This window comes from Enhydra lutris, unplaced genomic scaffold, assembly GCF_002288905.1.
Source record: "Enhydra lutris kenyoni isolate GAN:26980312 unplaced genomic scaffold, ASM228890v2 scaffoldscaffold47, whole genome shotgun sequence".
In the NCBI taxonomy this organism is placed as follows: domain Eukaryota; kingdom Metazoa; phylum Chordata; class Mammalia; order Carnivora; family Mustelidae; genus Enhydra; species Enhydra lutris.
This window is the reverse complement of record NW_019154131.1, coordinates 15,708,224-15,729,755: the sequence shown is the minus strand read 5'-3', so window position 1 is coordinate 15,729,755 and position 21,532 is coordinate 15,708,224. Positions and strand designations below refer to the sequence as shown.

Genomic DNA, 21,532 nt, shown 5'->3' with positions numbered 1-21,532 from the left:
AATAGCTGCAGAAAGGACAAGCACAAGAGAAGAAGAAGCTGAGGCAAAAGAGGCAGCCCGATCAGCAGGGGTTGAACAAGGAGGAAGCAGAGGCAAGGACAGAGTCAGTGAAAGGAGCAACAGCTGCAGAAAGGAGAAGCCCAGGAAAAGGGAGAAAGAGAGCCCGATGTGGGACTCGATCCCAGAACCCTGGGATCATGACCTGAGCTGAAGGCAGAGGCTTTAACCCACTGAGCCACCCAGGCGCCCAAATAAGATTGTTTCTTAATTTAGCTTTCTGTTGCTTCATTATTGGTGTATAGAAATGCAACAGATTTCTATACACTGATTTTGTATCCTGCAACCTTACTGAATTCACGTATCAGTTCCAGCAGTTTTCTGGCAGAGTCTTTTCTATACACAGTATTATGTCATCTGCAAAGAGGGTAAGTTTTACTTCTTCCTTACCAATTTGGATGCCTTTTATTTCTTTTTATTGTCTGACTGCTGTGGCTAGGACTTCCAGTACTGTGTTGAATAAAAGTGGTAAGAGTGGACATCCTTGTCTTGTTTCTGATCTTAGCAGAAAAGTTCTTTTACCCCCCACTGAGTATGATGTTAGCTGTGGGTTTTTTACATATCAATTTCATTGCTGGTAATCAGTCTGGTAGGTCTTCAATTTTTTTGCATTTATTGAGAGTCGTTTTGTGGCCTTCTTTTGAAATCTGTCCTGGAGAATGCTCCATGTGCACTTGAAAAGAATGTGTATTCTGCTATTTTAGGGTAGAATGTTCTGAATATGTCTGTTGAATCCATCTGGCCCAGTGTGTCATTCAAAGCCTTGGTTTCCTTGTTGATTTTCTATTTGGATGATCTGCCCATCGATGTTAAGTGGGGTGACCTTAAAGTCCCTTAATATTATTGTATTGGTATCCATTACTTCCTTTAGTTTATTATTAACTGTTTTATGTATCTGAGTGCTCCCATGTTCGGTGTATAGTTACAATTGTTATATCTTCTTGTTGGATTGTATGCTTTATGATTATATAGTGTCATTCTTTGTCACTTTTCTCTTTCCTGCTCAGCTTGATTACTTTCCATTACTCTATCCTCCTCCCGGGTTGCTGATTCATTCTTCTGCTTCCTGTACTCTGCTATTTATTTCATATAGTGTATTTTTTATTTCATTTGTTTTTCATTTGTATTTCATTGCTTTGATTCTTATCTCTTTGTTAAGGGTATCACCAATGTCCTCCCCTCTTTTCTCAAGTCCAGTGAGCATCTTTATAATCATTACTTTAAGGACACCTGGGTGGCTCAGTGGGTTAAGTCTCTACCTTTGGCTCAGGTCACAATCTCAGGGTCCTGGAATTGAGCTCCGCATCGGGCTCTCTGCTCAGCAGGGAGGCTGCTGCCCCGGCCCCCCGCCTGCCTCTCTGCCTACTTGTGATTTCTCTGTCAAATAAATAAAATCTTTAAAAAAGTTTATAATCATTACTTTAAATTCTCTATCAGGCATATTATTTATCTCCATTGTGTTTAGGACCCTTACTGTGGTTTTGTCATGTTCTTTCATCTGAGATATATTCCCCTATCTCCTCATTTTGTCTAACTCTCTGCATCTGTTTCTGTGTGTTAGGAAAGTCAGCTATGTCTCCTGCTCTTGAAAGTAGTGGCTTTATGAAGAAGACCTGTGGTGCTCTTCAGGGCACTTTCCCCTGTTTACCAGAACCTGGCGCTTCAGGGGGGTCTCCTATGTTGTTAGTGGGCCAGGCTGGTGCTGCCTTGTGCTTGAGTTGAGCCAGACCAAGTGTTTGGCAGAGATGCAATAGCACCGAACCACAGAGCACCTTCCCTGTGTTGTCCCCTGAGAAGCCTTCATTGGTGGGCAGGGCCCACGATCAGACGAATTGTCTGTCCCCAACCCATGGTGGAGGCCAAAGCCTGACCAATGTGGTGCTTATCTTTCTCTCTCCCCAGGACAGGAATCACTTTGGCGTGGTGCTGGTCCCTGTCCAGGCTGCTAGCACACTTTTCTTGTGGCTTGTGCTTCGGTTTGAATGGGCTTTGGCCAACAGCATATTGGAGGAGGAGGATCTGCCATGTGCTCAGGAGGGAGGTTTGCAGAGCCCACAGGTTTGTGCACCAGGGAGAGGGGACATGACGCTACCTCTGAGACCACAGTGGCTGGGCCAATCCATAAAGCATACAGGGGTAGGGCATGGATTTTTACCAAGGTGCACTCGGGTTTGCTGTGAAAGGAGACCTACCACCACCACAGGGCCAGCCCGTGTGGATCCACAAAGAGTGAGCAGGTGGGCACACAGCTTAACAAGGCATTCGCCCATCTTCCATGAGAGGGTACTGGCTGCCACCACCACTGCCGAGGCCCCCACATAGTGCGTGGTTTGCAAAATGTGAGCAGGTCTTCTCAGGGAGGGGATCCACAGCGCTGGGACTGAGGCAAGCCCAGCTGGAGTGGGCAAATCCCCAGAGCTGGGGAGGAGTGGGGAGGCAGGGAGTAGTGTAAGCAAGCTAGGTAGCAAATGTGGGCGCTAAACTGGTTCCTGCAGGTGGCTGCAGGTGGCCACGTGTTTATGCTGGGAGGCAGGGGAGGGAAATGACACCTAGTAGTTCCTCTGTTCTTGGAGGATACTCCCTGTGAACATTACCGCTCTGGGACAGGCTCTGAGATGAGTAAATAACTCTTCCTCCCTGTGCCCTAGACATTCCCCCCCCCCTTTTTTTTAAATTTTTTTCAGTGTTCCAAAATTCACTGCTCCTATGTTGTATCTCCACAGGCTGTTTCTTATGCTGTCTCTTTAAGGGCAGGGACTCAGTTTCTTCTCAGTGGCCAGGTTCTCCCAGAACCCAACTTGCTGATTTTTAAAGTTGCAGGCTTTAAGTCCTGCTGATTGTAGTAAGTCACTAAACTTTACCCCCTCTAGTTTTCAAAGCCCAATATTATGGGGATTCATCTTCCCCATGTGGGCTCCCCAGTGCGATAGCCTTCTTCTTCCCCTTTTCCACACCCATGGTCCATTTAGCTCCCCAGCATGTCTCCGCCCTTCCTACCCTCTTCAATGTGGCATCTTCTCTACATTTAGTTGAGGAGTTTGTTCTGCCAGCCTTCGGGTCATTTCCTGGGTTATTCACACTGACATCTAGTTGTACCTGTGGGATGAGGTGAGCTTAGGGTCTTCCTATGCTGCCATCTTCTCAGTCTGTATATTTCCACATGCATTTTTTTTTAAAGATTTTACTTATCTGAAGGAGAGAATGAGAGGGGGAGAGAGAGGGAAAGAGAGAGAGCAAGAGGGGGGTAGGGCCAGGGGGAGAAGCAGACTCCCCGCTGAGGAGGGAACCCAATGCGGGACTCGATCCTGGGACTCCAGGATCATGACCTGAACTGAAGGTAGTCGCCCAACCAAATGAGCCATCCAGGCGCCCTCCACATGTATTTTTAATACGCTGTCTAGGATCCATCCATTCAGAGTTTAGACTAATCTACACACTTATAAAATGGTGGTAACAAGAGGCCCCTCTGAGTTGTTGGATTACTGTGATTCAAATTATACTTCTTTCTGCTTATCTGTATTTTCTAAGTTTCAAAAGATTTTTTGTAAGAAAACAGAAAATTAACAAAAACTTAGGAGATCAGAAAAAAAAGATGACAGATTCTACTAGTTAAAAAAAAGTTTAAAAGTACTCCTTAATTTCTTAAAAGTCATAATTTCATTAATTAAAATTTCAAAAATATACACAACTCTTCAGAAAAGCTGGTCAGAACTTCAAATGACATCCCAGGTTATACAAATTCCACCCACACAGTAAACAGGACACCTGTGAAACATGCCTACGGAAAAAATTCTACTAAAAAATGCACAGTGGTTAGCAAAGTCAAGAAAATAAGAAGATGGGAACATGCTATCTTCATTTATTAACCTTTTCCTATTTTAATTTACTCCTTATCAGTAGCTAACCTTCTGGGGGTCATAGATCATTTTACCCCTCTCATGCTGTGCAAACACAGATCACTTGCATACTTCAGGTACCTCTTCAAACCAGACGTTTGAAGACATTCTCTGGGCCAGTGCGAAGGCCAGAGCCCTGTACCTCCTCTCTGTGGGGTCAAGCACAAGTACACAGAATGCTGGGTTCCCTCATCAGCTAGTGTCCTTGTGTGCTGCCTATCAAGAAACTTATTCTGTTGAAAATATTTTTCCAAGGGCAGCCCTGGGTGTCTCCAAGAGACAGGCAAGCACATCCATTTCCTTATGACGTCAGAGAATTATCACCAGATTTACCCAAAGTAAAAGGAAGGAGGGGGAAAAACAAAGGCAAGCAGCAACTTCTTTGTCTTTTGGGAGAGCAAACGTAAGTTCCACATTTTAAGGGAGCCACAAATGACTCCTCTAGACTGTACCTCATCAAGAGCCACGTTCTGAACAGATGTTGACTGGTACGCAACATTTCTGATATAACCCATCAGCTCCAAGAGCCATTCCATTCTCTTCAACACACCTGAAACAAAAAGAGATATTTTCTTACCAGACCACAGTTTTCCTATGAAATGTCTAATAGGTCAGTACTAGCCACCATGATGAAAGCAGAACAGCTGAGGATTCCATGAAACAGTCGCAAATCCTTTTGCCATACCTGAGACTTGGGATTTTGTAGGAGTTCTCTGACACTATTCACATCAGATAAATGTAGTTTTGCCTTTATTTTCAAAAAGATAATTTATTTTTCAAAAGTACACATCTGCTGGGTGCCTGGGTGGCTCAGTGGGTTAAAGCCTCTGCCTTCAGCTCAGGTCATGATCCCGGGGTCCTGGGATCGAGTCCCGCATCGGGCCCTCTGCTCAGCAGGGAGCCTGCTTACCCCTCCTCTCTCTCTCTGCCTGCCTCTCTGCCTACTTGTGATCTCTGTCAAATTAATAAATAAAATCTTTAAAAAAAAAAAAGTACACATCTGCTAATGATAAAATGCATTTGTTGGAGTTTCTCTCTCTCAAGGTTAAACACACTAGGAGAAATCTGGCGTGCCAGCTAGCCAGAACGTTGACTCTTGGCTAGTTAGTTGTTTTTATGGTCTTCTTTACTTACATGTTCCCATTTTATGCCAAAATCAAAGAGAAAACCTACCCAAAGATATCAGAAGAAAAATAAAAACCAGCTATTATATAGTAACTGGAGAACAAACATTGGCATAAATACTGATTCTTCCGTTTTTATTTTTTAAAAATGAGGGTTCCCAGCACAATAAAGCTTACTTGGGAAGGCTGTCAAATTTCAGTGAGTCAGAGGAAAACGGGAACTAAACTGGAAGGCCAACTAGTTAAAACCAAAGACAATATCAGATTTATTTCAGTTTACTTCACGTTATCTTCACGCTTCCTTGGAAGTACCTACTAGACTTCTTCCTGATAAACACACTTTTGATTTAGAGTAAAAAAAAAAAATAGTTTTTCATCACAGGTTCATTTTTCATCAGCAGGCACTGATGCAGAGATGAGACAACCATCTCAACCGCCAAAGAGAAGAATAAATCAAAATTTCCTATCTAGTCCCAAAAAGGGTATTACAATTATGTCTGCCAGTTTTCCTCATCAAGAACTGAGGAACATACAAAAAATCCAGAAATGTAAGTAACCTACCTGCGGTCACTAGGAGTTCCCCGCCATACCTGATCTACTGAAGCAGGTGCCGTTCAGACCTGACTGTAGGCCATAAGCAATGTGACCAAAGGCTCAGGTGGAGAAATGGCAGAGCTCATTATTATTCAAGAGTAAAGGTCTATGATGATCTAAAAGTTCCACCATATGGGGCACCTGGGTGACTCAGTGGGTTAAAGCCTCTGTCTTTGGCTCAGGTCACGATCCCAGGGTCCTGGAATCAAGCCCTGCATCAGGCTCTCTGCTCAGCGGGGAGTCTGCTTCCTCTTCTCTCTCTCTGCCTGCCTCTCTGCCTATATGTGATCTCTCTCTCTCTCTCTGTTGAATAAATAAATAAAATCTTAAAAAAAAAAAAAGTTCCACCATATGATTCATTAACAGAGCTGCAGGCCTAGAGCTTCTGGCTTGAGGATGTAGTGAGGGAATCCCAATTTTATTCCCCTCACCCTTGAGAAGTTCTCCTACAGAATAACAATTTAATTTTGTTGTCGCTGTTTTCCTCTTTTTGTTTGTTAGGTAACCACCTCAAAGTCATTTTCCTGAAAACATCAGGCAGAATCGATGGACATCCTGGTTGGGAAATGGAAGCAGGCAGAATCGACCCGATCCACTCGTTTATGGACTCGAGGGCCTGGACAGCTAAAGATAATAATAAAAATCACCAACAGAACCCATTCCCATCCCCAGGGTGGAGGTTGTTGAGTTTTAACTGGTCTTTTCATTTAAGGTGCTCTTCCTTTGGGGTAACAAGAGCTCTCCTGGGTCTCGAAGCACTAAACTCCCTTTTTAGTGGAGGAAACAGTTACAGGTTAAAAGGGATGGCAGATCCTTCTGGTCCTGCTGGTTCCCCAGGCCGGCCTCACCTGTGTTGGCGTGGCTCGCGATCCGCGCCTGGTAGAGGCTGTGTAGTACCATCCATGCCAGGGTGTCTTTCTCCCGGTGCTGGATGGCCGCACTGAGAATCTCCATCAAGCCCATCAAGGGGAATCGTCCTTGAGAGACCAAGTACAGTCTGACAAAGGCAGCCTTTTCTAGGCTGCTCTGCAAAAAAGCAAATTGTTCGGTTACTATTAAATTAGTTGAAGTCATTATAAAACCTCGGGGCAAGGGCAAAACAGAAAGGGTGAGTTGAAAGTTGATTATTATTCCAAATGCTAAAACCGCTCATTTCCTGCGGCATGTGGCCTGTCTGCCTGCGTGCTGTATTTTAAAATGAATATACAGATAGAGCGTTATAATGTCACCTCCTGTTTTCTCCTAAAAACCGTCAGTGATTTCAGGGGTTAATTGGTGATGATATTTTGTACAGATACGCAAATAATAATGAAATACAAAATAATGTGTGTATTTGTGTATTTGTACAAAATAATGATGATGATGATGATGATAACTGAAAAACACAGGACTCGTGTGCCACGCACCACTCTAAGCACTTAACACGGATTAATTTGGCAGTTCGCAAAGTGCAGTGCACAGACCTCCAAGGGACCCCAAGACCCTTTTAGAGGCTCTGTGAGGTCAAAGTATATTTACAGCAGCACCGAGGTCACAGTAAGAGTCACTGCATTTTTCACAGCCACTTGCAATTTTTGTTTAAAATAACTTTTATCTAAAATACCCTTATAAACAATAAAAATTATTAGTGTCATTAAACCTTTGCCCTTGAGTATACATCTTTTTAACAAAAGATTGATAAAATGGCAAGCATGCATAAGGGACTTCTGGTGCCTAGCCAAGTATTATGGTTGTCTCGAGGGAAAACCCTAAGTCTGGGCTGTGAACTGAAATAGCCACGTTTTTCGGGACACATCTACTTGGAAGGATGACTGATGGACCAATGATGGCTATTCAAACTGAGTATTTGACGGACTTTTTTTTTTTTTTTTTTTTAAGTAGAAGAAAGTGAGACTGTCACTTCAAGGAAATACTTCACAGTATTTGTTAGCAGTGATAAAATCTGAGCTTTCAAGGGACAATTAGACTTTCGGGAAAAAATTGTATTTGCTACTGTGAATTGGCAGTTTCCCAATACATAAAAGACTTTTCTGATGATTTTAACAAGTGTGATGTTTGGTAGTGTATAATGAAATGCATCAACATTTGGAAGATTTTCAAAACTCAGTGATTCAGTATTTTCCAAATGATTTTGTGATATCATACCCGGAGCAGAAGTTGGACCAACGGGTTTTAATACAACAGACTATGTGAAGTTCACTGATAGGGACTCAGACTCCACATAGTGCCAACTACCCTGAAGGAAACACCGTTTGTTGAGTTCTGTTGCAATATCAAAACAAACAAAAAAAGATATCCATAACTGTTTGAAACTATCAACACACTCTTCCCTTTTCTACTGACATATTTGTATGAGGCTGGATCTTCCCCACATACTTCACCAAAATACCACCACAGACTGAATGAAGCAGCAGCTATGAGAGTTCAACATTAAAGAGATTTCCATTAAGCCAGACATTAAAGAGGTTTGCAAAAATGGAAAACAATACCATTTTTTGTTTTCAAAACTTTTTCTTATTTGTGTTAAGATGCAATGGGTTTATTATTACTTTTAAGTCAATATTTTTTAAATTTCCCAGTTTTAATTTCTTACATGGTAAATATTGAAAGATATGATAATTTAAATTACAGTCTTTTGGAGCCCTCAACAGTTTGTAAGACACTAAAGTAGTCTTGAGACCAGAAAGTGTGAGAAGTCCTGTACGAACCACTGAATTTTCACACCACCCTACGCAGATGACAACCATCATCCTTCCTTTGTAGAGGATGGTAGTAAGCACAGACGTTAAGTAACTTGCTTACGGTCACATGGCTCGAGGCAGAGTAAGAACTGAAACTCAAGGAGTCTGAGCCCTTCACTACTTTATTCTTTCCAGAAAAGAACAGAAGACATTGACCTCAGTAAAATGCACTAACTCTTTTGGGAGCATAAGAACACTATTCAGCTAAGTTCTAGCAAAAATGTTCTAAGTGGTACTTTAAGAACCTGGGTGAGGAGGCACCTGGGGGGCTCAGTTGGTTGAGCCTCTGCCTTTGGCTCAGGTCATGATCTCAGGGTCCTGGGATCGAGTCCCGCATCGGGCTCTCTGCTCAGCAGGGTGCCTGCTTCCTCCTCTCTCTCTGCCTGCTTCTCTGCCTACTTGTGATCTCTCTCTGTCAAATGAATAAAAATAAAATCTCAAAAAAAAAAAAAGGAACTTGGGTGAGTAACCCAGCAATGTTCAGCTCCAGGTACCACGAAGGAAATTATATGCATTACTTCCAACTGTATTACATGAATATAATAATAACAGGATATAATAAATTACATGAATGTGATCATAAGGATAACAAATAATCACTGAGTACCAGCCTTATGTCAGATATTTTTACAAGAACCTACCATGGATTAAGTCACTGTAACTCTCAAAACAACTCTGGGAAGTAGGTGTTAATATCTCCCTTCTATAGATAAGGAAACCGAGGCAGAGAGAGATTATGAAATGTAACCAAGGTCACATTGCTAGTAAATCACAGAGCTGGATTTCAATCCCCAGCATAGTCCACTCTCTTAAGCATTTCCTTAGACTGCTTGTCTTTCCTTAAAACAAACTAATCTCCAAAATGCTGACATTCCAAATACTCTAACAGGAGTTCTCAAACCTCAGGATGCAACACTATCACCTGGAGGGACTATTAAAACACAGACTCCTGGACCCCACCTCTGACTCAGTAGACCTGGCTGAAGTGGGAATCCAGAACTTTCATTTCTAATCAGTCACCATGCTTATGCTGCTGGCCCAAGGAACACATTTTGAGAATCACGGCTATACAATGCAGCAATTCAAGGATTCAACACCTGTCATCAGGTGAAATAAATGGTAAGAGGTCTACCAGCTGGGTGAGGGCTCACAGTTCTCTATATCTTTGCTATCATCTGGTATGTAGAGTTGGCATTTGTGTAAGTATGTCCACTGGAATATACTTATACTAAAAAAAAATTTCACTGTTTATAGGCAATTCAAATCTAACAAGACATGTATTACACTAGCTAAATGTGCAACTTTGCTGGTATGTTACTCATTCATCCTTTGGGTGTGAGTAAAAGGAGTACTTGTTGGGACCCCTGGAGGCTCAGCTGGTTAAGCGTTTGCCTTTGGCTCAGGTCACGATCCCAGAGTCCTGGGATCGGGTCCCACATCGGGCTCCTTGCTCAGTGGGGAGGCTGCTTCTCCCTCTTTCTCTGCCGGCTGATCACCCTGCTTGTGCTCCCTGACAAATAAATAAATAAAATCTTAAAAAAAAAAAAAGGAGTATCTGTTAATTATCTTGTGTCTGGGCTAATAGTGTTTGTTTTTCAAATAGACACCTCTCTTCATTACAAAAGGATAATAAGTACCAGGTGAAAGAAAATCAATTTTAAGAACTACTTATTTATGCCTTCCATGCACCAGAAAGTTCTTCAGCCAGAATATTCCCATTCTTAGGGATTTTTATTGAAGACGTTGTCCTGTACTTATGTTTGCCCATAGGTGACACGAACATGATCTTGACGAAGTGGAATTAGGTTAAAATGTTGTTCATCCATCTATCCATCCATACCACTAGCCTGAACACGAGATCCCACAGTGAACACAGAGAGCTTCCTCAAATGAACTACTAACAGATATGAAGCAAAACTAGCTTCCGTCAAAAGGATACTGTAGTCACCTCTTCAATTGTAACCCCCACTTCAGTAATGGAAATAAATATATAAATACATTCTTACCTCCGTAATCTGGGCAACCCGATTGGCTTCATCATCTGTCATTTCTGAGAGGCATTTTGCTACACTGACATAGAGCTCTAGATCATTTCTCTGGCAAAGAAAAATCACAAACACGTCAAAACACAAGGTAACATAACAGATATAGTCTCCATGTTCTGACGAATTATTAGATTTACTTATTTCCATGAACAGCAGCTTATGAGACATTAATCAAACCAAATATATAGCCAATTTTTATCATTTAAAAAAAACATCTTTCTTGGGTGGCCTGGCTGGCTCAGTAGGTAGAGCAGGTGACGCTTGATCACAGAGTCATGAGTTCAAGCCCCACACTGGGCATAGAGCTTACTGAAAAACAGAACAAAAACCACCTTTCCTATTATTTTATTTATGTGGCTGTACTTATTTGTGTGGCTGTACTTTTTTCCTCTTATCAGAATCCATCGTTCCAAAGAGATTTTTTAATTTCTTTGTAAAACTACAATTCAGGAATCTGTTGGGGGAGGGGAAAGGCTAGGATTACATCACTTCATATAAGCAAAATACAGGACCATTGTGCCCAACGAGTTTCCAGGCGCAATGTGGAAGCACTTCTGAGCCCACTCATCTTCTGCATTTGGTAAAAAGCCCAAGGGCGTATTTCCTGGTGTAGCACTCGGTAACCCAGGGCTCAGCTTGCTCCCAACTTTGGTTCTAAATATTCAACCTCAATTTAGATCTTGGAAGCGAACACATTCCTTGTGAAAAATGCGGTTATTTCTTCCTAGCCTTCCTGCCACATTCTTAAAACATACACCTACCTGCTTTGCCAAAAGGGCTTTCAAAAAATCCCAAACATAAATTGTCGGGAGTGTAAATATTTTTGTTCCTCACCCGAATCTTATTTGGCAGAAGGTCAAAAATGTTTCCCGTAGCTTCAGAGAGCAGACTCCAGAGGTGGTGGGTGGGGCTGGGCAGCTTCATGGCCTGACCCAGCCCCTGCAGGGCGCTCGTGCGCAACGTAGGCGGGGAAGCGGCTCTACAAACGGGCACCATCACATTTTCAACGAAGCCCCGGATCTGTTCGTCAGAGACGTGTTTTACCCACAGAGGCGTGGACACCAGGAGGTACTTCTTGATATTCACCTGGAAGCGAAAGAAAAGAGGTCAAAAACAGGCACATCTGGGTTCGCGGTGCTCAAAACCTTGAGGCTGTCCCTGTGTTTGAGGGCAGGATGAGAGAAGAAAGGTTCGCGTTACTTCTTGGCCCCACAGGGCCCCCAGCCTCGTGGTCCAATGGGCCACCAATGCATGCAATTTTGGCTGCTGCTACCAGGACTTGTGACGCACAGTGACTCGTGGGTATAGACAGCATCTGCTGATCCACCCGTGAACCACTCCGCTTAATCCACGGGTCTTTTCACAAGGAGGAAAATACTGGGCTACTTCTTGACATACATGACAGCTGCTGTTCAGTCTTAAAAGGTCACATTCTCTGGCAAGAACCAAAATCCTGAAGATGAAAGGCTCCTCTGCAGGAAATGGACTCATCGGAATACCTGATATTATTAATTTCTTCTTCCAGGAAACATAAGGAAATCAAAGGGACTGGCAGGCCAGGACCATTGCTGACCACACAAATGGGGACATGACCTTGGCTTTCTGGAGGTCATGAGAGCTGAAAAGGGGGCACAGTTTGAACACAGCTGTGTGCCAGACATGTTAAGAGAGGAGGCCGAGAAGCTCTTAGGAACACAGGTATGCTACCAAAGGAGCAGCGAGTCGGAAAGAAGTGGTCTTAAAAAAAAAAAAAAAAAGGAAAGAAAACCTGACACAGCCCAGTAAATTTCAAAAAAGTATCAGCATGGCTGCATGAGTTAGCCAACCAGTTCACTGGAAAGAACATGCCATTCCTGATCTTTTTTATAAATGAGAAGATATATAATTAAGAAAATGAATTCACAAACTTCATTTGTTCATTAACATAGATAATAAGAGAGTCCACAACCACGGACAAATGCCAAAAAAGTAACAGGGAAGTGGGAGGAGAACTAAGTTCTAGAAAGATTTTTGAGGTAAACAAGACAGGCTGTTCGAGGTATACCTGACTCAAAAGGAAGGAGAGGTTCACAGAACAGTGTCTTAGACACAGATTTGGAGTCAGCCGGACTCACTCTGTTTATTGGCAATATAAATTTTGTTTAATTGCAACCTGCCTCAGTTTATCAACTTGTAAAATGGAAACAAAAAAACTGGACTTCTCAGAAATGAAATAAGCCAGGCATGAAAGACTTCATATTGTATGATGCCTTTCTAAAGAATTTCTAAAGCTTATATGAAATTGAAATTTATTAGGAAAGTTCTCTAAAAAGAGAAAAACTATAGAGAACAAAAGCAGATCAGAGGTAGCCTGGGTCTGAGACTGGGAGTGGGGATCGTCTCCAGGTGGGGACAAAGCAGTTTTGGGGAGGGGGTGATAGAAATATTACTGGGGATGGACAAAAATGTATAAATGTCCTGGAACTCATCAAATTGTATGCTCAACACAGCCATACTTTATGGACTATAAATTATAACTCAAGGTTGAAAAAAGAATCTGCCAGAATTGGAGAGAGATTCAGTCTGCTGTCCAAAACTGCTCACTGAGTGCTTACAAGTAGCGGGTACCTAGCAAGCACCGGGTACTGGCAGCCGGATGGGAGGTGCTTGGGCCAGACACCTCAGGGTCATTGCTGACACGGGGACGCAGCCCTCAGTCTGTCCCCCTTCAATTAAGGAGCACGAGAATACACAGCAGAGCTTAGAAGACAAAAGGGCGGGAGAGGAACTGAAGTTAAAAGACCGAGGAACAAATATGAGAACTTTACACTATTCTCAAGGAATTAAAGCTTCCTGAAGAATAACAGGATCAATTAACTTAGGATCAATTGGTAAACCTCTAAGGAATCATGGAATGTAGGGGTTTTTTTGCTTTGTTTGGTCCTAGCTTTGAATACATTCAAATTTATACAATTTGTTAATTTTGCATTTTTAAACAATCTGGCTCCTTCTGTCATAGATACTGGGCTATGTTACTTCTTCCTCAGCACTTTGCTCAAGCCACACATCCCGGCAGAGATGTTCTCCCCCCTTCACCTACATCCCCCCCGCACCAGCACCCCGCCCCGTGCCTCTAACTTGATGCCTAACAAAACCTTCCCAAGCCTTCAGGGCCCACCTGAATTGCTGCCTTTTCTGTGAAAGGGAGGAATCATATATGGATTTGCCATTCTCTTAACACCCACTGAACCAACATACTGCATATCCTAGAGATAAGCCGAGGTTTCAATAACACCACGATTTTCTAGCTGTACGATCTGGAGAAAGGAACTTTATCTCTGGCCATCATTTTCCTTTTTCGTAATCAACGGGAGCCGAAAGCACAAACGCCAATGGCTAGGGCAGAGGTCTGAATCACAAACTCTCCCAGTCTGCTGGCCAGCGACCGCCAAGGCCCCGAGTTTTAGAAAATCACATCTGTCCATTCTTGACTTTAAGAATGCACACAGCAATGAGCGCTCCTCTCCCCCAAAAGAACCGTATCCGCCTGCTGCCCAGCATCCTTAAATTTGACTTACGCTCAGACCGTGGATTAGCGGCGGCATCACCCACAGTCCCAAGAGCGCAGCTGCATTCTGGGATGACTGCGCCTGTGTCACCATAATTTCAAGGCACAGTTGCTGGATCTCTTCCCCTGCAAGAGAAGACAAGAATATAGGTAATACAGCTGCTCCTAGGACTCACTGTTAGGCTTCCATGTCTCAAATCAAAGCATCTGCTGGTATGACTTCTCCCAGTAACAGTACTTGAGTGAACCAAAAGATATGCCAAGTGACCTTTCCACTATGAAGCAAAGATTGTACCCACTGGCAGCAGAGGGGTAAGTCTTGGAACTGGCAAGGGCCATAATCTTGCTCAGGAAATTTCTCTTGTGATGTCCTAAGAAATCTAAAGAATCTAATACTAACAAAAACTTGAGAAAAATTCTAGATAAATTCCCTGTCTCTGTTTTCCCCTCCTCTCCACCTTTCATTCTGAAGACAGAGAAATCTGTTTATGTCTGGAAGGACTTAAAATTGTAGCCACATGGAGCGCCTGGGTGGCTCAGTGGGTTAAGCCTCTGCCTTCGGCTCAGGTCATGGTCTCAGTGTTCTGGGATCAAGCCCCGAATCGGGCTCTCTGCTCATTGAGGAGCCTGCTTCCCCCCTCTCTCTGCCTGACTCTCTGCAGACTTGTGATCTCTCCCTCTGTGTCAAGTAAATAAATAGAGATCTTAAAAAAAAAATGGTCACCACATTCTCTTGCAACCCAGACTTTTATTAGCCCGATTCCCATCAGCAGGCATATTTTCCCAACCAGACCTTTTCTTCTTTTCTCTAAGGATTTATACTAAAACACGAACATCTTTAATATAGCACATAAAAACAGGGGAGGCTCGGGAGAACATACTTTTCAAACGAAATCTCCAGAAACACGTTACAGTGACATCGTAGTTATAGAGGTATTAGGTTAAAATCAAAGCATTTAAGTGCAAAAACTGTGTATAGTCAAAAATCATCTTTGATTATCCTTTCAGTTGTACATAAATTACAGTTTACAAGTCTTTCTGCATATCATATGTAAGCGAGCACCCCAATGTAAACAACAGAGCAAACACTGCAAATACACACACACAGAGTAATACAGCACTGTTAAAAAGTGGTTCTCCCCAATCTTTTTCTTGAGGTGGGGGGGGGGGCAAGTACATGGGATTAAATCTGCATACACTAACATCATAAAAGAGGCTGTGGTAGGTGAATGAGAGGTGTGTGCTCCCTCTGTCTCTCCTCACAAAGTGTCTGTGGTAAAGAGAACATCGGCCCTTAAAGATGCCGCCATCCTAATGCCTGGAGCTGTGACTCTGTTGTGTTACCCTGCTTGGCAGAGGAACTTCTGAGAAGTGGTTGAGGTTAAGGACTGCTGAGGTGGGGAGATTATCCTGGATTATGCAAATGGACCCATTAATCACATGAGTCTTTAATGTGGAAAACCTTTCCCGGTTGTAAGGAACCAGAAAGAGGACAGTGTGACAAGGTTGTGGCTCTCCGTCGCAGGCTTTGAAGATGAAGAAACAGGGGGACACAAGCCAAGGAATGTGGGCAGCCTCTAGAAGCTGGGAAAGGGAGAGAAATAGATTCTCCCTGCCTTCGTCTGCTTGGGCTGCTCTAACAAAATATCACAAAACGGCTGGTTTATAAACAACAGAAATATGCTTCTCATCATTCTGGCAGCTGGAAGTCTAAGATCAGGGTGCCAGGATGGTCAGGTTCTGGTGGAACCCTGTGTCCCCAGCTGTAGAACGCCAACTCTCGCTGTGTCCTCACACTGCAGGAGGGGCTGAAGAGCTCTCGGGGGCCTCTGAGGGCTCTATACTCATGACCAACTTACCTCCTAAAGGCCCCACATACCAACACACTAGGGATTAGGATTTCTACATACGAATTTTGGGGGGACAAAAACACAGACCATAGCACTCCTCAGGGCATCTAGGAAAGAAAGATGTCATGGCCAAGAACCATGCTGGACTTCTGATCGACAGAACTATAAGCTGATAAATTTGCAGCGCTTCAAGCCACTAAATCTGTGGTAACTTGTTCCAGCAGCAACAGAAAACTAATGCTCCATACCACGGGGCGCTTCCTTGAATCCTAGAGCTCTCACTGTGCAGTGTGATGACCATCAAACCGGGCTTTCTGTGCAGTGTGATGACCATCAGACCTGCACCACACACGCAGCAACAGGCACACGTCAGCCAAGTACTGCTTTGATGAGCGCACCTGGCCTGTGTCCTCAGACCTCCTCCTCCTGCTCAGCCTCAGCGATCTAGAAAGTGACTCGGTGGAAGTAACCCAGCTCTTCCATCCAAGAAGACAAACCTCAAGATCCCAAAGGTCTCTGCAGTCACCACCGACTGTGACCCAGAATCTCTCTTTCTATTCAGGTCACATCCTAAAAGCAGGGTCCAAAGGCCTAAAAACATTTGATATTTACCAAAGTTTAGCCTCATAAGTGGAGAGAGGAGTGCGGCCCAGTTCACAGGAGGATACTGGTAGCTTTCTCCGACAGCTGCGATGGGTTTCATCACGACTTTGAGAAGGGAAGGAGGCACAGACTCGGGACCTGCGACAGAAAGGAAACAAATTAGTGAGACACCTTGACAGCACCGTGAGAGGGGGAAATGCCAACTTTCCCTCTTTCCAGTTTCAAACGATTTGGTAGCACACCTGCAACTGCAGTCGGGCCTTCAATTCTGTGCTCTCAACCTCAACCCCATCTGTTACAGAAGCCTGCTCCTTCTGTCCTTCTCTTTCCTATTCGCCTCCAGTTGCCCCCTCTTATCCGGACAGACACATCCCACATTACTACTTAGTTGTCCTCCATCATCACCTGTGGGTACTTCATCCAACTTTCTAAAAAGAGTAACTGATCCACATTATTGCCTCATTACTCATTCACTCACTTCCAAAAAAGAAGGGAACTATTGCCTACTTGGGCATGGTCCCTTCAAACGACCACAAAGTCCCTCGGTGCCTGCAGCCCTCTCCCCCCAGCACTGACTCTGCAGCCTGGGCCATGGTTGACGGCTCCAGGGGTGAGCACCTACGATACAGCTAATATCCAGGTTATTCAGCTCTCTACGATAGTACATAGCTTTACCATAATTTTTTAAATTTAATTTTATTTTTTTCAGTGATCCAAAATTCATTGTTTATGCACATAATTTTTGTGTTTTGTTTTGTTTTGTTTTGTTTTGTTTTGTTTTAGAAGGAGGCTAATTTGAAAACGACACGATGAGACACTGGAGTAGTTATGAGTGGAGCCATAAGACACAGTCAGGGTTCGAGTAGCTACTGAGGGCCATATAAAAGTTAAGTTTGAAAGGAGCCAGAAATGATGTGCAAAAAAGTAAAACAGCAAGGAGAAGCAAGAGCGGCTGGATCAACATATGTGGCAGAAGGGAAATCAGCATCAGCAGAAAGAGCAGCAGACTCAGGAAAAGCATCAGTAGGAAAAGGAAAAACAGATAAGGATCAGCAGATAAGCAGCAGAATCAGCAGCCACTGAAAGAGGATGAAGCAAAGGGGTGGAGTCAGCAAAAGGAGTAATAGCTGCAGAAAGGACAAGCACAAGAGAAGAAGAAGCTGAGGCAAAAGAGGCAGCCCGATCAGCAGGGGTTGAACAAGGAGGAAGCAGAGGCAAGGACAGAGTCAGTGAAAGGAGCAACAGCTGCAGAAAGGAGAAGCCCAGGAAAAGGGAGAAGCTGAGGCAGCACGATCAGCAGGGACTGAACAAGGGGGAAGCTGAGGCGAGGGCAGAGTCAGTGAAAGGAGCAACAGCTGCAGAAAGGAGAAGCACAAGAAAAGGGAGAAGCTGAGGCAGCACGATCAGCAGGGACTGAACAAGGGGGAAGCTGAGGTGGGGACAGAATCTGAAAAAGGAACAACAGCTGCAGAGGGGAGAAGCACCAAAGGAGAAACTGAGACAGAAAAGGCAGCACGATCAGCAGGGACTGAACAAGGGGGAAGCTGCGGTGAGGACAGAATCTGAAAAAGGACCAACAGCTGCAGAAAGGAGAAGCACCAAAGGAGAAGCTGAGACAGAAAAGGCAGCACGATCAGCAGGGACTGAACAAGGGGGAAGTTGCGGTGGGGACAGAATCTGAAAAAGGAACAACAGCTGCAGAAAGGAGAAGCACCAAAGGAGAAACAGACAGAAAAGGCAGCACGATCAGCAGGGACTGAACAAGGGGGAAGCTGCGGTGGGGACAGAATCTGAAAAAGGACCAACAGCTGCAGAAAGGAGAAGCACCAAAGGAGAAGCTGAGACAGAAAAGGCAGCACGATCAGCAGGGACTGAACAAGGGGGAAGCTGCGGTGGGGACAGAATCTGAAAAAGGACCAACAGCTGCAGAAAGGAGAAGCACCAAAGGAGAAGCTGAGACAGAAAAGGCAGCACGATCAGCAGGGACTGAACAAGGGGGAAGCTGCAGTGGGGACAGAATCTGAAAAGGGAACAACAGCTGCAGAAAGGAGAAGCACCAAAGGAGAAGCTGAGACAGAAAAGGCAGCACAATCAGCAGAGACTGAACAAGGGGGATGCTGCGGTGGGGACAGAATCTGAAAAAGGAACAACAGCTGCAGAAAGGAGAAGCACCAAAGGAGAAGCTGAGACAGAAAAGGCAGCACGATCAGCAGGGACTAAACAAGCGGGAAGCTGCGGTGGGGACAGAATCTGAAAAAGGAACAACAGTTGCAGAAAGGAGAAGCACAAGAAAAGGGAGAAGCTGAGGCAGAAGGGGCAGCACGATCAGCAGGGACTGAACAAAGGGGAAGCTGAGGTGGGGACAGAACCTGAAAAAGGAACAACAGCTGCAGGAAGGAGAAGCACCAAAGGAGAAGCTGAGACAGAAAAGGCAGCACGATCAGCAGGGACTGAACGAGCGGGAAGCTGCAGTGGGGACAGAATCTGAAAAAGGAACAACAGTTGCAGAAAGAAGAAGCACAAGAAAAGGGAGAAGCTGAGACAGAAAAGGCAGCACGATCAGCAGGGACTAAACAAGTGGGAAGCTGCAGTGGGGACAGAATCTGAAAAAGGAACAACAGGTGCAGAAAGGAGAAGCACAAGAAAAGGGAGAAGCTGAGGCAGAAGAGGCAGCACGATCAGCAGGGACTGAACAAAGGGGAAGGTTAGGTGCGGACAGAACCTGCAAAAGGAACAACAGCTGCAGGAAGGAGAAGCACAAGAAAAGGGAGAAGCTGAGGCAGAAGGGGCAGCACGATCAGCAGGGACTGAACAAAGGGGAAGCTGAGGCGGGGACAGAATCCATAAAGGGAACAACAGCTGTAGAAAGGAAAAGCACAAGAAAAGGGAGAAGCTGAGGTAGAAGAGGCAGCAAAACGAGCAGGCACTGAACAAAGGAGAAGCTAAGGTGGGCTGAATCAGCAAAAGGGCAAATGCTGCAGAAAGGAGAAGCACAGGAGAAGAAGAAGCTGAGGCAGAAAAGCCAGCAGAATCAGCAGTCCCGGGAAGAGGGGAAGCAGAAGTTGGGGCAAAGTCTGCTAAAGGATAAACAGCTGCAAAAAGGAAAAGCATAGGGAAAGAGGTGAAGCAGAGGTTAAATCAGCAGAAGAGTAGCAGAATCAGCAGATGCTGCATATGGGAAAGGAGAAGCAGGGGTAGAGTTTTTCTAGAGATGATACACAAAGAACCAATAATAATTTGGAAAGATGTTCAACATCCCTAATCAGTAGAGAATTGCAAATCAAACCACAATGAGATAATATCTCACAATGAGATAACATCCATTAGGACAACTACTATTTTTTAAAAAGGAAAGGAAAAGAAAATAACACGTGTTGGTAAAGATGAGGAGAAACTAGAGAAACAGGAACCCTTGCGGACTGTCGGTGGGATTATAAAATGGTAGAACTCCTATGGAAAACGGTATGATGGCGCCTCCAACAACTAAAAACAGAACTGCCATGTGATCTAGAAATCCCATTTCTGAGCATATATTCAAACGAATTGCAAGCAGAAATCTTGAAGAGATGTTTGTACCACTGTTCACAGCAGTACTATTCACAATGGTCAATAAGCAGAAGCGACCCAAACATCAGTCAGTGGATAAATGGAGAAACAAAATGTGATTGATACACACATGAAACAGTAGTCAACATTAAAAAGAAAGGCAGGGGTGCCTGGGTGCCTCAGTGGGTTAAAGCCTCTGCCTTCGGCTCGGGTCATGGTCCCAGGGTCCTGGGATCGAGCCCTGCATTGGGCTCTCTGCTCGGCCGGGAGCCTGCTTTCTCCCCTCTCTCTGCCTGCCTCTCTGCCTACTTGTAATCTCTGTCTGTCAAATAAATAAATAAAATCTTAAAAAAAAAAAAAGGTATTACTTACTAAAAAAAAAAAGAAAGGCAATCCTGTCATTTGCTACAACATAAATGAATCTTGAAGACACTATGCTGAATCAAACAGCACGGTCACAACAAGACAAATACTGTAAAAGTCTCTTTATATCAGGTATTTAAGTGGTCAAATTAAGAGAAACTGAAAACAGAATGATGGCTGCCAGGGATAATGGGGCAGGAGAAAGGGTAGACATTTAATAGGTACAGAGTTTCAGTTTTGCACAATGAAAAACATCTAGAGATTGGTTTTTACAACAATGTGAATATATGTAACACTACTGAACCATATACTTAAAAATGGTTAAGATGGTGGAATGCCTGGGTGGCTCGGTCAGTTAAGTGTCTGCCTTCAGCTCAGGTCATGATCCCAGGGTCCTGGGATCGAGCCCGGCATTGGGCTCTCTGCTCGGCCGGGAGCCTGCTTCCTCCTCTCTCTCTGCCTGCTTCTCTGCCTACTTGTGATCTCTGTCTGTCAAATAAATAAATAAAATCTTTAAAAAAAAATCTTTAAAAAAAATTGTCAAGATGGTAAGTTTCATGTTGTGTTTTTCTACAATTAAAAAAAGTTAAAAGGAATGACTTCTGGTTTCCAGTTCTGCATGTAAGTAGCTTGAAAGTTCGCCACGCTGTCCTGATAACAAGTAAAAAGCCGAACAGACTAAAAAATTCACAATTCTTGGTACTGCCACAGGGCAAATTGCTGCCCTGGTGACTGGAGAAACAGCCAGATGAACAGAGGGCGTAATGGTTTACCAGGCAAGGGTGTAGAGAAATCAGAACCCTCATATATTGCTGGTAGGCATATAAAATGGTATGGCCACTACAGAGAAACAGTGTGGCAGTTTCTTGAAAAATTACACAGGATTACTATAGGACCCAGGATTTGCACTCACATATGTCCAAAAGAATTGAAAATAGGTGTTTAAACAAAGACTCGTACACAAACCTTCATAGCACCACTCATAACAGGCAGAAACAACCCAAATGTCCATCAACTGATGAATGAATGAAGTGTATATTCAAACAATGGCATATTACTCAGCTGTAAAGAGGAATGCAGTTCTGATGTTCACCAGAACATGGGTGAACCTTGAAAGCATTACGCAAAGTGAAGGAAGCCAGTCACAAAGTGCCACACAGTGTATG

At 43.9% G+C, this 21,532-nt stretch overlaps 1 protein-coding gene across 1 annotated transcript in view; it reads right to left on the bottom strand.

Moving 5' to 3' along the window:
- LOC111156619 (focadhesin) overlaps window positions 1–21,532 on the bottom strand; it is a 320,134-nt gene that overhangs the window by 24,910 nt on the left and 273,692 nt on the right. Inside the window, exons 36-41 of the mRNA XM_022517613.1 lie at window positions 16,467–16,595; window positions 14,015–14,130; window positions 11,292–11,543; window positions 10,419–10,508; window positions 6,520–6,697; window positions 4,406–4,503 (exon numbers count right to left, since the gene is read on the bottom strand). Of these exons, the coding sequence (XP_022373321.1) occupies window positions 4,406–4,503; window positions 6,520–6,697; window positions 10,419–10,508; window positions 11,292–11,543; window positions 14,015–14,130; window positions 16,467–16,595 (863 nt within the window). The remainder of the gene's footprint in view (window positions 1–4,405; window positions 4,504–6,519; window positions 6,698–10,418; window positions 10,509–11,291; window positions 11,544–14,014; window positions 14,131–16,466; window positions 16,596–21,532) is intronic.